At 59.7% G+C, this 16,681-nt stretch overlaps 1 protein-coding gene across 1 annotated transcript; it reads right to left on the bottom strand.

Moving 5' to 3' along the window:
- Window positions 1–2,735: 2,735 nt before the first annotated feature.
- On the bottom strand, window positions 2,736–16,585 carry YTHDF1 (YTH N6-methyladenosine RNA binding protein F1). The gene is made up of 5 exons (XM_019426332.2): window positions 16,296–16,585; window positions 16,100–16,124; window positions 15,029–15,108; window positions 5,902–7,422; window positions 2,736–4,067 (listed from the first exon to the last, which is right to left on the bottom strand). Exons 1-5 carry the CDS (start codon window positions 16,320–16,322, stop codon window positions 4,041–4,043), a joined length of 1,680 nt encoding a protein of 559 aa, XP_019281877.1. The 5' UTR covers window positions 16,323–16,585; the 3' UTR covers window positions 2,736–4,040.
- Between the last annotated feature and the right edge of the window lie 96 nt (window positions 16,586–16,681).

The following is a 16,681-nucleotide window of genomic DNA, read 5'->3' as shown; positions in this document are numbered from 1 at the left end:
GCACCCAAGTGGCCAGGCCTCAGGGACCCAGCCTCCCACGTCCGTCAGCGCGGGGGCCCTGCGCTTGGGAGGAAGGTCCTGTCCCGTGGGACGTGGTGCCTGGGCGTGTGGGTCCCCCTCTGTGTGGGATGCCACAGCCTCAGGGCACCCTCGTCTATCTGTGTGCTTACCGCTGATGCGCCAATCTCAGCCCGGGTCTGTCCCGAGGCGGGCAGGAAGGGGACAAGGAGCCGGGGTCACCGCTGCAGGTGCACCCCAGTGCCACTCAGCATGTGTCCAGAGGGTACCTGACCTCACCCACGAGCCTTGCGCTCCATCCACTGTGGGCGAGGTTGGTCACTCTGACTCAGGGGGGACTGAACTCTTGCAGGGGCGGGGGGGGGGGGGGCACACACACCCCACAGACAGTCCAGAGTGCGGCTGCACAAGGCTCCGGGAACCTGTCGAGATGACCCTCGTCCCCTGTGCCTCCACGGGTGCCGGAGGTCGGGGTACCACCCAAGCCACTCCCGGAGCTGCCCCACGGAAGGTCACTGCAGGGGCAAAGCCCGGGCCTGCTCCTCGCTCTCCTCACGCCAGGGCAGGTGACACAGGCAGGGGTGACCTCATCTGCGGGAGGGCTGACCCTCCACCCTGCATCCAGGCGGCAGGAGGGATCTCAGCAGTTACTTCCCAGCGTGTGGTCACTTCGGTGACCCAGACCCTCCAGTAAACACAGATGTTCTCTGAGAAGAGACAGTCGACTGGGTGTCCTCAGCTCAAAAAAAATTCGCCATGACCCTCCTCCCCACAAAACATTATAGTAAAAATGTCATTCAGGACAACCGTTCAAACCCCTTTCCTAACACATAGGTTTTGGGGGAGGGGAAAACTGCACACGCACATGTCAAAAGCAACTGCTGGGTGGCTCAGTCAGTTGAGTGTCCGACTTCGGCTGGGGTCACGGTCTCACAGTTCGTGAGTTCGAGCCCCGCATCAGGCTCTGTGCTGACGGCTCAGTCTGGAGCCTGCTTCCGATTCTGGGTCTCCCTCTCTCTCTGCCCCTTCCCCTGCTCATGCTCTGTCTCTCTCTCAAAAATAAACATTTTTAAAGACTTAAAAAGAAAAAAAAGGAACTGCAAGCTGAGCACGAGGTGATGGATCCCGTGGGGCACCCCAGGGAGAGCAGGTATAAGCGGAGAGTTACCTGCACAAGGCCAGGGGCCCGGCCGCCTGCCCGCGGCGCTCGCTGAGCCAGGCCCAACAAGGACCCCGCTCCCTGACCTCAGCGAAGAAACACAGCTAGCGACCTGCCTTCACCCTACTGAGCGGGAGGACCCCGGGCCACAGGGAGCCCGAGGCGGCACGGGAGCCCAGGCTGGGGAGAAGCCACCAGCAGGCAGGCCCAGCCAGCACTCTCTCTCTGGGACTCCGCTCTGTGCGTTAAGCGCCCACACGAAAACGCCACCTGTGAATGGCGTTTGGGCCTTGGGCTGGGACAGAGGGGAAAAGAAAAGCGGATTCCTGGCTTTGGGGGGCAGATATGACATCACATAGCCCCTCACGAGCAAAACGTGGCCCGCGTGCAATTGCATGCATCCCTGTGATCCTTTCCCACCGCCACACAATGATCCTTCCTTCCTCGGATGTTTAGCCTCAAGTGACACAGTGCAAGGCAGCCCCTGACCTCTGCTCCCCGGAGCCAGTCCGGCTGGCAGGGTTTGGAGGGAGCCTTCAGACTAGGTGACATCTAAGGACCAGGCACACAGGCCAATCAGGAACTGATCTCATTAGACAAACCGAGTCGCAGCTTCTCGGTAACAAACGCCGGGCCCCTTCCTTCGTGCCCGTGAAAGCCCCGGACCCTCCCTGTTGCTTCAAACCCAACCGAAGGTGAGGTCATCCCTCAGCCAGTCACCTTGCAAGCCAGGAACCAATCTTAGTCTTTAAAGGAGCCCGGTGACCACACGAAAGGAAATGGCGCTCAAGGAACCCACACTCAAGGTCTAATACGCACTTTACCAAAATAAAATCCCAGAAGGAATTCCGAGCAAACACGGAGCTACGTTTGTACTAGAACACTCACCGGGTGGGGAGTGCAAAATCCCCCCCACCCCCCGGCCTGTCAGGGCGCAGGGCCCGGCCTGACTCCCTGTGTTCACCAGCCATGACCTTACTCCAATGGCTGGGCCCTGGCAGGGCGAGCACCCGGGAAGGCCAGTTTTCTGGGATGATGCTAACATCCTGTGCCTTTGTGTCAGCTCTGCCTCAAACTTCAACCCTCTTCCAGTTCGTGCCTGTGGATTTTACCTCAACGGTAAAGCAAACCGAGCAGGCACGGGACTTCCTGCTACACACGCAGGCTCGGAGGAAGCGTGCCGGTGCCCGCGGCTGAAGAACGAACGGAGGGAGGTGGCGGGCGGGACGGCCAGTCCGGGGAGGCCGGTGCTGAGATCTGAAAAGGCCTGCAGCACAACGCGGGGGGGGGGGGGGGGAACTACGAACCCGGAGCTGTAACCGGAGCTTTAAACAGTCCCTCCGTCTTTCCCACAAACCGCAGCGCGGGGTGAGCGAAGTTACAACATCGACGGTCTCGGTCGCCGGCTCCCCTGCGGCAGACGAGAACGAGTCTCGGACGCGGAGAATCGCGCTCGGGCTCTGGGGCAGCGACCCCCCCCCCCCCCCCCCGCGGCTGGCTGTGCAATCACCACCACCACCACCCTGTGAAAGGGGAGTGAAGGAGGAGGACACCGGACTTGCTAAATAGGTATCGTTTATTAAGGCTTGTATTCTCCAGAGGAAAAGTTATCCGATGTTGTCCGTGACTCCACACAGGCAGGAACAGTTCAGAGAAAGTGACACGTTCTAAATACAAGTCTAAATAATACAGCTTAAACTTTAACTCAGAGGGTCTTTTGGAGTAAATAGTTTTCGGAAAGTATCTGCTCTCTACACAGGAAGATCCCCTACAGTGGGCGCGTGCAGACTGCGTGCCGGAGCGACGGGTGTGAGCACCGTGGTCACGCTTGACTCGGACTCCAGGTGGCAGCCAGTTCAAGGTCCCTCGGTCCACAGAACAGGACAGCAAATTCAGTTTCTAAAAGGTTTTTTTGTTGTTTGCTTTTTTTTTTTTTTCCCCATTCAACGGGAAAGAGAAACCAGACGCGCACGGTGAAAGTGACGCCCGCGGCACCGCCCGCCGCTCCGCCTGCACCAGCGGACCGGACGTGTAAAGCTCAGCATCGTGGGCAGGCAACTCAGAAGGGCGTCGGGTGTCGGGTGAGGAGGGGGGCAGGTGGGGCGACGCACACGGCTCGAACGGCCGCCCGCCGGGCCCGGCCCTCCGCGGGCCGCCGCGTCCACCCCGCCGGGCGGAGCGGCGCGAGGGACACGGCGGCCAGCGGCGCCTGAGACCGTTCGAGGGTGGACGGCGCTCCGTGCGACGGGGCACGTTCACCACATCCGGAAAACTGAAACGTATCTTTTTGTCTAGTAGAAAAATCAAACGGATTAGCGTTGTAGACAGATAACGGGTAATAGAAATAGCAAACTGCCCAAATGAGGTGATCGTTAACCTGTTGATTTCGACATTTTGAAAAGAAGTATTTTAACAGAAGACAGTAAACGCCAAAACCACTCACGGTTTCTTGTGTCTGCTGTAAAGCAACAAAGGGGTGACAAATGAGTTCCACGTAAACATGTTAAAGGACACTGACTAGAAAAGTAAGAACATAATTTCTGCATAAAACCCCAAAAAAACCAAAAAACCACCTTTCAGATGTATTAGGGCTTTCTGTTTGGTTTGCTTTTGAAGGATACTTACATCTCACATTAGGTCTGGTTGATAGGCTGACAGAAAACATACCCCTTTATTAGTGAGTTCTAGAATACGATAATCCATAGAAAAAGTACAAACGAACGCAGATCCATCTGGGCAAAAATGAAAGACAATGAGCGAAAGGTGCGACGAGTCGGGCCCCGCGCGAGACAACAGCACCGAGCACACGTTCTCTTCAACTTTTTCAGTCCGACGTTAGAACACAGAAGAAACTGGTTCGTCCTTATTGTTTGTTTCGATTCTGCCGTTCCTGTAAATAGAAAAAGGAGAAGAGTTGAACGCGCGGAGTGAACGCGCCATGCACGCTCCCTCCGAAGTGAGGTCCCCCGGGCCGCGCCGCGGGCTGCGGCCCCCACCTGGGCCTGCACCCCCCGCGGGGACCAGCCAGGCCACGCCAGCGGGCGCCCCGGGCCTCTGATAACTATGCCCAGCCCTCGGCGTCCACCTGCTCCACGCAAGTCCTCTCTGGCCGGGGCTCTTTCCTACCACACCCAGAACCATCTTTCCCAGAGCACGTCTGACGAGCCCGTGACGCATCCCAGTCTCTCCCCACGTCCGCCCGGCTGGCTTCTCATCAATAGGGGCAGAAACCACATTGGTCCTTCCTCACAGTGCTGCAACTAAACTCCCCTGGAGACACACGAACAGCGGTCTAGGGAAGAAGCACACTGCTGAAAGTTCTGGTAGGTTCCACACGTCTCTCAAGCTCCCTGGAGGAACAGCGTAATGCCGCGAGTGCCCCGAGTCTGCCTGCAGGCACGTATCCCACGGACCAACTCGACACTCTCTCTTCCCAACCCCACTGGCCAACTCAGGTTTGGGACCCCAGACCCTTAAAAACGGCAACCGGTTACGGGCAGAAATTCACCCCTAGCCTCGTCACAACTCCCAGAACCTGGCGAGTCAGGAAGCGTATCTAAGATAGACCGTCACAGCCACACAAAGCTGCTGCCAGGCTGAAATCCACCAAGGAGCTTAAGCTTCATGACCAGTGATCTCTGCTCCACCCCTGCAAATTCAGCAATTCGGCATTTTACTCTACACCGAAAAGAGTTAGAATACAGGGTCTCAGGAACTGGAAATAAATAACACGCCCCTCTCCTTGCCCTACAAACCAAAGAAGGACCAATGCGTTTCCAAGTTTTACAAACCGTGATGGTTGCGCCATCGCAGCGCCTAACTCTGCTAACGTCACCATCGGCTGCAGGCCTTTCAGCTAAAAATGCTCCGGGACGCTTGCCATTCACAGACGGGTGATGCGTCTGTCGGTACAGGACCGCACGCCCAACCATCGTCAACTGACGTTTAATTTAAAAAAGGATGTTTCGGTATCAAACAGCAGGAAAAAACCTCAGCATGAACTCTCTGAGACAAGCCAGCTTCACAGAGTGTGCTTCACCGTCCTTGTTCCCACCCTGGGCCAGTTCACGGCCACGGGCCCCGTTCCGCTGCAGCACAGGCAGACTCGCTTCAGCGGGCCGGAACTGCTCAGGCTCCGGGAGGTTCTCGGTGGCCGAAGGGGAACGCACTACGTCGGAGGCCCAACTCGCGGCTCGCGCCCCGGGTTCTAGATGCTCACTTCCGGTTAGGGGAGGCCTGCGTTCCACACCCACTCTGCCCCCACCTCCTCTTTGCCACCCGGAGGGAGAGTTCAAGGTCCCAAAACCTGTAAGGCACTGGGTCTTCGGGAGAAAAAGAAGCCACGGCCTCCAGACCAGAGCTTCCCGGGCGAGGAGGGCGGTGCCCTGGGGGGTCAGGCAGGGCCTGTAGCCCCCCGCGGCCCCAGCAGCCTCGCCGGCCTACCCCAGTCCACGGGGCGTTATTTCTAAGTGTCCTGGGAGAATTTCTGCACCATGGCCCCAGGGCTCGTGTTCCCTATGAACCACAAAGCTGTGTGGTCACGTCCACTTACGCGCCCCCCCCCCCCCCCCCCCCGGGTGGCCGTGCCCGGACAAGCCCAGACGCTGCTGGCCCTGCCCGAGGCCACGGGGACCTGGCGGTCGCCGGGCCCCAGCCAGCGAGCACGAGGCCTCGGCTCCAGCTCGGGCCCCGGCCCGCCCGGAGCTCGAGAAGGTCAGACTCACCTTGCGCACCTCCTCCTCCTCCTCCTGACGCTTCTCGTAGTGAGAAAAGTCGTCAAAGATGGAGGTCGTGTGCTTGTAGGAAGCGATGATTCTCAGCACTTGCTTTGCTTTCTCTAAGGGCACCTCCTGGGTGTCGCGGGAGTTGGTGACCGGCTTGTTGTCGTTATTCTCCAGCCTGATGTGCCGCAGCTGGTTGTTGGGCACGTCCTTGACGAAAATCCATTTCACGTCGAACTTGCCTTTCCACTTGTCCTGAGACCAGACCCCCGCGCTGGTGCCGTAGTCCACGGGCGACTTCATCTCGGCCACCCCGCAGAAGTGGCCGCTCCCGTTGACGCTGAAGAGCAGGTACACGGGCCCCTTGCTGCCGGCGGCGCGGAAGGCACCGTCCAGGCGCTTGTTGCCGTGCTCCGTGCTGCACCAGATCGAGTACTTGATGGAGCGGTGGATGTCGTCCTCCGAGTAGCTCTTTATGATGAACACGCGGCCGCTCTTAAGATTCCAATCGAACTCTTTAGGGTTATAGCTGTGGGCCGCTTTCAGTTTTTCCAGAACGGGGTGGGACTCCACACCGGGGGCAGAATTGGGCTGAGCGTTCCCAGGAGAGTTACCGTCGCCGCCGGCCCCTCCGCTCTGCCCGAACGCCGCATTTCTGTTGCGAGGGGCGACCCAGCGGGTCTGGGGTGGCTGCTGAGGGCTCGGATACTGCGGTTGGGCCAAAGGGGGGGGCTGAGCGGGAAGAGGCTGCACGACCGGCTGGGGCTGCGGGGCAGGCTGGGGGGCCGGTGCCTGCTGGGGGGCCGGAGGCTTGGGCACAGGCCCTTTGTTGTCCCACGTGCCGATGTCCATGTTATGCTTTATAGGTGGCGGGGGCAGGGCTGCCCCGACGACGGGTCCGCCCTTTGCTTTCATTTTCGGCTGTGGCTTTGCCGGCTTGCTGGCGATGGCAGCCCACGAGGTCGGCTTTGAAACCGGCATATTCACGCTCGTCCCACCGTTCCCGGAAAGGACACCGGCCATCGCCACGCTGCTAACCACCGACCCCACGGTCTTGACGGCAGAGGTGGTGACGTCCCCAATCTTCAGGCCCACCATGCCCTGCTCCAGGCTGTTCATGCCGGGGGCCTTGTTGAGGGTATCGCTGTGGAAGCCCGTCTGCCCGTCCACGATCGTGCCACCCAGGGAGCTCGGCGGGTACGTGTAGCTGCTTCCGTAGGCGGAGCTCTGAGCCTGCTGCCCCTGAGACCCGCTCGTCCCCCAGGCGGAGAAGGCAGGGTTTTCGGGGAAGAAATTGAACCTGTGCTGGTAGATGCTGTTCCCCAGGCCCCCGGGCTGGCCGAAGACAGCATCGTGCATGAAGTGGTGGTCTCCGTTACTGAGCTGTCCGTAGGTGGTGAGGTACGGGATCGGAGGGTCCCCTCCAGTGGACCAGGGCGCCTCATTGAGGGAGTAAGGAAATCCGATGGACGGTGGGTAGTAGCTGGACAGGTAAGGATCCGCCATGGAGGGGTAACTGTTACTCTGGGAAGACAAGCGGGGACGGGTTAGACTGCTCTCAGCACGCGACTCGGAGACTTCCTGCCTCGGTCCAGGCGGGCTGCACGGCAGCGTCACCCCCCCGCAGGAACCGAGGCCACCCAGTGAGAACACAGCAAGGGCTGAGAGCAGCCAGGTGGTCACCTGCAGCGTGCTGGGTCCGCGTGACGCGACCGGGCCCAGCCGCCCCGGCACCGGCCGCCAGCGGCCCACCTGCAGCCGCTCCTGCACCCTCAAGCAGCACACTGTTCACGCGGGAGGGAACCAGAGTGAGGAGCGGCGACGCCGCTGACCCCGCACACGGGACAGCACCGCCGGCACGGCGGGAGGGGAGAACAGCTGCGGGAAGGCCAAGACGGCTTCCGGGGAGCTCGGGGCGACAGGGCGGCTTGCCCGGCAGCCTGGTTTCAAGCCCCCTGATTGCTCAACGCTCCCGTGGGTCCCCGCGGGTCCCGGCTCACGGGCAACACCCTTTTCCGCTGGACCCACGGGCTCCTCCCACCCCCTCTACCAAGGGCCCCTTCAGAGGCCCCTCCCACACGCCTTTCCTGCCAGCCCACCCCCACTTCCGAGTCCAAAGGGGCCTCGTCATCTCACATCCCCACCACGGCCCAGGCGTGGCCTTGGCTCTCACCGCGCGTCAGGCAGCACGGAGGCCTCGGCCGGCTCCTTGGCCGAGACTCCGTGTCCTGCCTGCTCTCTGAGCTGGAGAAGCCTTCACATCGGGCTCCAACTTCACCTGGGATTCCTTACTGAGAGGACACCCATGCGTCGGCTGGAGCCCCAGAGAGGGCTTTTCGAGCGGCTGGACTGCCCTCAAGGCAGCAGAGACTCACCTCCGGAATCTCAGGAAATCTGCCCAGGGTGTGGATTTAGACCTGAGGTCAGCCATTCTGGCAAGGCGTCTCCTTGGGGAGAGACTCAGCGGGCTTCTGGCCACAGCTGGGGCCCCCTGGCCATGCCACTGGCAGGTGACATAGATGGTTTCCTGGCAGGTGTGGGCGGTAGGAGGAGCGGAGGGGTGCAGGGTAGGGGTGCAGGCTTCCCGCCCAGGGCAGCTGGTTTAAGGAGTGGCAAGGCCATAAAGGAAAACAAGAGTGGAGGCAGCAGCAAGCTTTCCAGCCCATGCTACCATTTTCTGACTGCTTAGTGGCCCCCGTCCTCTCTCCTACCCTCCTCTACAAACAACCAGAAAGTTCTACAAGGAGAGCATTGGCCAGAGACCTCCTCCTCCAGCCCTGCACCGACTATCACGTGAGAACACCGCTGTCCTGGCCAGCACAGTCCCAGGGACCCACAGAGGGGGGGAGCCGGGCTGAGGCCGCCAGGGAGGGAGACTGCCACCGTGAGCAGGCGTGGGACTCTCCAGACCCTGCTCCCCCAGAGGACCCTCTGGAGAACAGGCCGGTCCCTCAGCAGTCCCAGCCCAACACGTGACGTCGGTCACCCAGCCTCCTGGCTGTCGGTCTCCACTGCCACCTCCTGCTGCCCCGTCCCGTCGAGGATTCGCAGGACCTCAGGCATCGCCGCTCCTGCCTGTTGGCCGCTCCATTTGATAGCAGACAACTGCAGAATCACTTTTTAAAAGGCAAGGGCTTTCCCAGTAATAAAAATCATGGAGATGCTCAGGGGGTGAAAAACAGACAACGAACCGGCCCCATCATCGATGTCCCATAAGCCGCGGCACAGCTGGAGCTACCTTCCCTAGAAAGGACGTCAGTGACTCCGGCCCCTTTCTTGTAACCTCCTCTGTCTGCCTGCATCCAACCTGGGCCCTCAAAGACGCTCTCCAGGGGGCCGGTCAGGAGGGAGAGCAAATCACCAGGTTCGGGCAGAGGGCATGCTCTGTGAGGCGACGGGCAGCCCCAAGAGCTAAGCCTGCCGCCTGACCTCAGCACCCACAGACGGGGCTCACACGGGGCTAGCACCTCACTCGTGACTCACAGTTAAGCCTCGCCCGTAGCAGGACATAACTGAGGACACAAACCATCATGCGTTGTGTTCTCCATTCAACGGCCCTCCGAGTTCATCTAAAGTCCTGCTGTGGACTGGACAGAACTGGCGTTCCGGGTCCTGACCACGCCGTGCACAGGCGCTTCTCGGCGGCTTCCAGCCGGGACCGTCCCAGGAACAGGAAGCCAGCCAGCCGGCACCCCTGAACCCTCCTGGCTCACGGGAGTGCCTCCCGGCAGGAGGGCATCTGGGAGAGAAGTGGTGGCCCTGAGTGGACCTAACCCTCTCCTCCTGGGACCCATCAGTGCAGGCGGGTCACGGTGAGCACGGACGGGAGAGTCACAAAAGCACTACAGATCTTCCTCCAACGCTACGGCTCTCACAGCAAGAGGAATGGAGACTCCTCGCTTCAAGGCCCCAGACGAAGGTGCGTCCTGACAAGCGGCCGCAGGCCCACCAGCAGCCGTCCCCACGCGCACCGGGCCCGGCACTCCCCGGGCCGGACGCCAGCCCTGCCCACGGCCTCCGTCCGTCTGTCCTCACCTCTGTCCTCCCCGGGGCACGACTGGCTCCAGGCCACCTGGCGGGCCGCGTGCAGCAACCTCAGCGCCGTGAGCCCGACTCGCTCTCCACCCGTCCTCCCGGCAGCTCTTCGCTGCACCACCGGCCGTCTTGCCTTCAAAGCGCTAAAGCCAAGCAAGTCAGTGTACGAACCTACGTGCAGTCATTCGTCCCGTGAGAAGACCCGGATGTGTTTACTCTCGCTTGCTATTCGGACCACACTCCCTCCCTCCCGGGCTGTGCTGCACGGGAAGCGGTCCCCGTCAGTCCGTCAATCTGTCCGTACGTCTGTCCGTCCGTCTGTCCGTCCGCAGCACATAGGACCCAAATGCTCTGGCCTTAACTTCCAGCAAAACTGAAATTCTCCTCCTCTCATAGGCGAACTGGACCGCGGCCCCGACTGGCCAGACCGTGCCCCGCAGCGCGGGCTCCAGACAGACGTGCGGCCGCCTGGACGCTCCTCGGCTCGACCCACCGCGCCCCGAGGCTGCCAACTGGAGGCCGGTGTCTGGGGGGTGCGGGTGCGGGCGCTGCAGCAGCGGGAACGAGCGCCTGACTCTCCCTCCCCGCAGGCAGCCGCTCGAGGCAGGGGCGCTGCACGTCCAGGAAAAGGCAGGACCTACAAAAACCTTTTTGAGGCCAGTGCGGGGAAAACCCTCCCCCTGACTGACGCTCCCACATACGAGACTCCGTCTAATTGCAGCCTCTGCTAGAACGCAGGGCCCCAAAACAGGGAGGCGAGGCGGACTCTTTTTCAAGGCAAGCTGAGGCTCCACGAGGAAAGACTGACAAACACCGGACTCCCGGGCGCCTCCTTGTGGCCAAGTCCAAGATCACAGACAGAATGGGCTCTCCAGACAAAACAGACTTCCACCAAGTCTCTGTCTGTGATCCCTGCGTCACTCTCGTTGAAAAACCACAGTAAAACACAATAACGAACCTATTCTAAAATTCAAACTTTTTCACACTTGGTAAAATACAGTCACGTTAAAAAAGAAACTCATCCTGAACGGCTAGAAATTACCCTTAAGTAAATTATGTGGAAGTGGAAAGTATCAACGGCAATTAGGAAGACCGACAAAGGGACCAGAGCTGCAAGGGGCCCGGCGGGTGCACCCGGGGGAAGGGCTGCATGTGTCTCTGTGCAAGAGGACTGCAGTCCCTCAGCTGGCCGGGTCGCGTGCAAGGACCACGGTTTCTGACGCCGGAGAATTTCTGCCTTTGTGTCCAGCTCGAGGCACGTAGTGTCTTCTTTTAAGTAGGCTGCACACCCAGCATGGAGCCCAACACAGGGCCGGAACCCACAACCCCGAGATCGAGAGTTGGACGCCCAACCGACTGAGCCACCCGGGCGCCCCATGAGGCACGCCGTTTGAGCAACTTGACCTTAAGAAGTATGTGAACACCCCACTGGGCCCCACCAGCCGCACTCCACGACGGCTGGTCTCCACTGAGTGGGTGCCAACACTGAAGCCCACAGCCTTTGGACACGACCACAAGAAACCCGCGCCAGGCCACGGCCTACAAGACCACGCGCTCCTTGCTAACTCCCCCAGTCGCTCGAGCCCGCCAGAACCGCCCAGCACAGAGCGAGCCATGAGCCAGCTGGCCCCCAGGCTCTCCACATGAAGTGGCCCACCCAACAGGGCATCAGTTTAGCCTGGCCTCGTGCTGCGGGGTGAAAACCACCCCCAAACCTGACAGAAACCCTGGATGACAGCCGAGCACGATTTTCAAGATGAGCTGGCCTTTTTATAAACAGAAGCACCTCCCGAGGCCAGACGCTTTCTGCAAAGAGCGAGAAGGTACAGATTTCCACCTGACCGCCTAAGGAACCTCTGAGATGGGGCACACCAGGTCCTGGAAACGGAGGTGAGAGCCCACCACACCCTCAACTGCGAAAACACACACCCCGGCACGTCGAGTGGCTCTGCTCAAAGTGGAAGTCGATCCTCGCGTCAGAGGCATCACAGCTTTCTAGAAGAATAAGCATGAACCGATGACGGTGCTCGGCACTGAAAACGGGAACAGGAAAACTTGCAGAACTTTCTCATAAAGTGAAAACATCCTATCGCACTTAGAACACAACTGAACTGAACGCAACTGAGAAATAAACTAGAAAAGCTTGCTTCCGCTCCTTTGTGTCTCTGTCAGACGTGCCTGGGCAAACGAGCGCGTCTGTTGACGACCGAGTGATCCGGTTCAGTCCGTAGTATCCACACCGCGTGGCCCCCACCCAGAGCCCGTCTGCTCCCCGCACTCCCCCCCACCCGTCTCCTAAAGCGAACGTGTATTTCGTGTCACAGAGGGGATGCGGGGCTGCTCCATCAGGATGCTCCCGGGGCGACCAGGAAGGGACAAATGCACGCCCGAGGGCCCAGAGGCCCTCCCGCACCCAGGACCCCGGCTCCGCTGTGGGGCGTTACAAGGTGAACTAGCCTGAACGGCATGCTTGTAAACACTTTCCAAATTGTCCCGGTGTTAAAACTTCATAAAACACAAAAACAGAGATAGCCTCGAACTTGCCACTACAGACACCCGTATTAAAAAAAAGCGTCACGGGGCTGACGGCCTCATCACCATCCTCCCTGCGGTGACGGCCCCAGAGGTACACAGGCAAAGTCCCTTGTGAAATGGCACCCTTCAAATACGTGCCACCTGTCACGTGTCCAAAACACCTCAATAAAGAGAAGCACAGTGCTGGCAACTGAAGTGCGCTGCTCCCGGCCACACGAGCCACCGCGGTCCCTCACTCACGTGCGGTCGGGCGGGCCACGTGGCGCGCCTCCCGTCTGGGAGCTGGAGGACCGAAACACAGAGCCGTCCTCAGGAGAAGCCTTTGCCGGCAGAGCCCAAACCCAGAGGTGTCATCCATCCCCAGTGGCTTCTGTCTGCAAGGAGGCCACGTGCGTGGTGGCCAGCGCGAAGAAAGTAGCAACAAACACAAGGACCAAACGAGCCCCTGCTGTGTGCATGGCAGAGACCATCTCTTCCCGCCCCCCGTTAGTCCAGAACCTAGCTCTGCCACAAACTGGCTCCACCACCTGGGCAAACCAGGCCTCTCGGGCCCTTTTCTTCATCCACAAAACAAGAGGACCAGGAAAACTAGGCTCCAAGAGCTCTCCCGTGTTACCTGCATTCTACGCTCTAACAGTTGGGCGTTTCTGGAAAATCTGTTCTCAATCAAGAACCTGGATTTACTCTTGGGGCCCCTGGGTGGCCGTCGGTTGAGCGTCCAACTCTTGACTCCAGCTCGGGTCATGACGTCCGTTTCGTGAGCTGAAGCCCCGTGTCAGGCTCTGGGCTAACGGTGCAGAGCCTGTTTGGGACTCTCTCTCTCCCTCCCTCTCTGCCCCTCCCCAGCTCTCACGCATGTGTGCTCTCTCAGAATAAACAAACAAAAAAACGAAAAAGATCACGAACCTACTCTTAAGTACTGTGATTGACCATCTTGCTGAAAAGCACACCAATACCCAGGACAAAGGGCTGTTTTAAGGCTGTCCCTTGCAGCGTCACCCGACCCCTGTCCTCCCAGCTGGCTTCCCCAGGGTGAAACAGCCGTAATTACCCTCCTGACAGAAAATCATCTGCTCTGCTTCTAAGGAAATCCGCCCAAATAACATGAAAGCGCCTGCCTCATAAAAACATATTTCGAGTGAAACAATTCCCCTCACCTTTCTTTGGTCAAAGCCTAAAACACGATACCGCCATAGCATTCAGACCACATAAGGGAGAAATAAAGTACTCATTCAACTTCTTGCCATTACCCCGACAATGCGTCACCGAGGCCAGGGCAGTTCTCTGCCCCACCTGGCCCTGCCCAGAGGAGGGGTGGGTCCTGGGGGGGGGGGGCGGTGCAAGGGGAGGGGCTCTAGAAAGGGTGTCCTGGGCACCTTGACTGCAGACTGGCTCAGTGCAGTAAGGACAGGGACACCTGGGAGCTCGGTAGGTTGAGCCTCCGACTCTTGATTTCGGCTCAGGTCATGTTCTCCGAATTTGCGGGATCGAGCCCCGGTCGGGCTGACAGTGTGCAGCCTGCTTGGGATTCTCTCCGTCTCTCTCTCAAAAATACACATTTGAAAAAAAGAAGGACGAAGACAGGGAAAAGTTTTAAGTTCTAAGACACTTCAGAAAGGGGCAGACTGGCAAGAAAAGAGACAAACTAATTCCATTCCACCCCAGGGAAGAGGCAAAGCCTGGTTTTATTCCAAAGCGAACACGCGTAGTATGTTTTAAAACTCCAACTAGCCTGAACTCCAACTAGCCTGGTGGTTTCACCCAGTGTAAGTCAGCCCCCAGGAGACGCCATCAAGACACTTCTGCTCGTCATACCGGTATGCGTGTAGGGGGAGGAGGCCAGGAAGGCTGCTCAGCACCCCACGACTCACAGCCCCCCAAACAAAGACCGTTTCCGTCCAAAATGCCCACAGGGCCACGGTGAAGAAACTCTGAAAAACCGAAGAAAAACGGGCAGCTAAGACCTGCTGGGCCCTGTACAGGGGCCATGTCGGGGCTTGATGAGCACTGCCTGCCGTCCTCCCAACGACTCCCCAGCCGTCTCCACAGCCAGTCCTCTACAAAAGGACAGTGAGGCACAGAAGAGGCGAGTCACCTGAGGAAGTGTCACACGGCAGCGGAGTGAAGATCCGAACCCAAGGCCAAAGTCTGGCTCCGGAGCTGGATTCTTAGATGCTCCCCTGGACCACAATTCTCCTTGCCCAGAGCTAAAATAACTCCCCGGGAAACCTCAGACGACGACACACGCCTGCACTCCATCCACGGCGGTGCGTCACTGAGCCGTAGGCGCTGAGGACGACAGGAGTCCACCTGCAGACGGCCCCAGCGGGACCTTCCTTCCCGGGGCGCACCGCCTTCCCCACGCTCACGCCCCATGTTTAACTCAAGGCTGGTCTTCCGAGCAGATCCTCAGCATGCTCTCTGTTTCTAGTACTTTACATGGTGCTTCTTTGTTGTTTAGGATGATAAAATCAGAAACGTAGCAGGAAAGTTGCATTACGAGACTCAAAACTAACATAAAAATACAGGTTTAAAAAAAATAAAGAACAAGAAAGCTCACCTGATTTGACTGTCCAGAAAGGTAGGGCTCAAAGTCATTGTCATGGACTGTATCCTTCTGATGCAAAGAACCATTTTGTACTAGAACAAGAAGTTGCAAAATGTTATCTCTGAATTTTAAAAAATCACTTTTAAGCATGGAAATCAAAGACAGTAAAGCCTACGTCCCTCGATTTCTAGAAATTGCTTTTAAGAATGAACACAGTACCCAGCTGACGTTTACACAATTAGGACGGCAAGGCAGAACTTTCAACAATTTCATGTTTTTGGTAAAACTCTGATCATAATTTGGAAGAACTTGACAAAATAACCAAGAGCTTGTAACTGGGCTTCGGGGACGATGGTGTGGCCTGAGCAGACCACGGAGGCCACCACGGCGCTTGCAAAGGCCTCACTGCGAGTGGGGGGACGGAGAAGAACCGGGAGCTTCCGGCCCGGGCAGCGGGGCCAGGCTGTAACCGAATGACGCTTCCGAGCTCGTTTTTATCCGGCTCTCCGCTTACTTTCCGCTGTTTCAACGCTCAGCCGAAAAAGGAAAGGAAAGGTAAATAAAGTGCTGGGCCCTTTCCAGTCTTAAAACACGATGAACCATATTTGGTTACACCCGAGTAACACACACTGGTTGAAAAGTCTTCCAAGTAAACACGAAGTGTCACTTACGGGCTCTCACGACAGGGAGTCTTGGGGGGTTACCCTAAGCCCGAACAGCACGAGAGACTGCGGAGGCCCGGTTCGCTAGGGCTCTAACTAGTGGGGGGCGCAGCTAGCCCCCCAGGGCCCCCGGGGCCGGCCCCGCACACCTGCCTCCCTCCCTTCCCCCATTCAAATCCACCCCCATGCAGCGGGGAGGAAGGATGCGATGCCTCCCACCACCCTTTCACTTACTTCTCCTTGAAAAGTCCCCGATCTCCAGCCGCTAAACCTCCCGGTATCGCCACCTAACATCTACCTCCCGGAAGCACACGGAGGAGAAGCGTCCGGCTCCAGACGCCCTTCCGAGACCTTTTCTCCCCCACATGGCCCGCCGCCTCCTCCATCCAGGACCCGCAGCGACCGCGCCAACTCCGCTCACCTTTAGTATCCTGTCCTTTTGTTCTCTGTGTCGCCGCAGGCCGGGTCGTGCGCGCAGACGGGACCCCGGGGAGAGGGAAACACAAAGTTATTCACGAGGACCCCTCCCGGGCGTGGGGCGCGCTCCGGCCCCGAACGGGCCCCGCCGCCCCGCGGCGCCCCCGGCCGCCCTCCCCCGCGCCCCCGGGCCCCGCTACCTGGGGGTCCACGCTGGTGGCCGACATGCTTCATGAACGGCGCGGCGCGGCGCGGGGCCGGGGCGCCCGCCGGCTCGGGCCTCCCCGCGAGGCCGGGCCTGTCACCCGCGCTCTCGCGGCCCCGGGCCCGCCGCCTCCTCCCCGGGCGCCGGCCGGGCGGCGGCGGCGGCGACTGCTGGGCGCGCGGGCCGCTCGCGGGGCGCGGCGCGGTGAGACGGAGCCCGGACGGGACGCACTGACGAGGCGCCGACTCCAATGGCGGCGGCGGCGGCGGCGGCGGCGGCGGCGTCGGCGGGGACGAGGCTGCGCGACGTCAGCGCGCGCGGGGCAGGCCGGGAGCGCCGACGGGCCGCCACGCGCCGCGCCTGCGCGCCCTCGCCCGGCGG

This window comes from Panthera pardus, unplaced genomic scaffold (assembly GCF_024362965.1).
Source record: "Panthera pardus isolate Hobbes unplaced genomic scaffold, ASM2436296v1 HiC_scaffold_25, whole genome shotgun sequence".
Classification (NCBI taxonomy): Eukaryota; Metazoa; Chordata; class Mammalia; order Carnivora; family Felidae; genus Panthera; species Panthera pardus.
The sequence above is the reverse complement of the archived record's forward strand: the minus strand, read 5'-3'. Positions and strand labels throughout refer to the sequence as shown.

What these genes read in the sequence shown, in the direction of transcription:
- YTHDF1 (XM_019426332.2), bottom strand. Translation starts at nt 16,322, where the DNA reads ATGTCGGCCACCAGCGTGGACCCCCAG. An exon ending in TTTCTGGACAGTCAAATCAG is followed by an intron (nt 7,423 to 15,028) that starts GTGAGCTTTCTT and finishes TTGTCTTCCCAG; the next exon opens with AGTAACAGTTACCCCTCCAT. An exon ending in AGGAGGAGGAGGTGCGCAAG is followed by an intron (nt 4,068 to 5,901) that starts GTGAGTCTGACC and finishes TTCTATTTACAG; the next exon opens with GAACGGCAGAATCGAAACAA.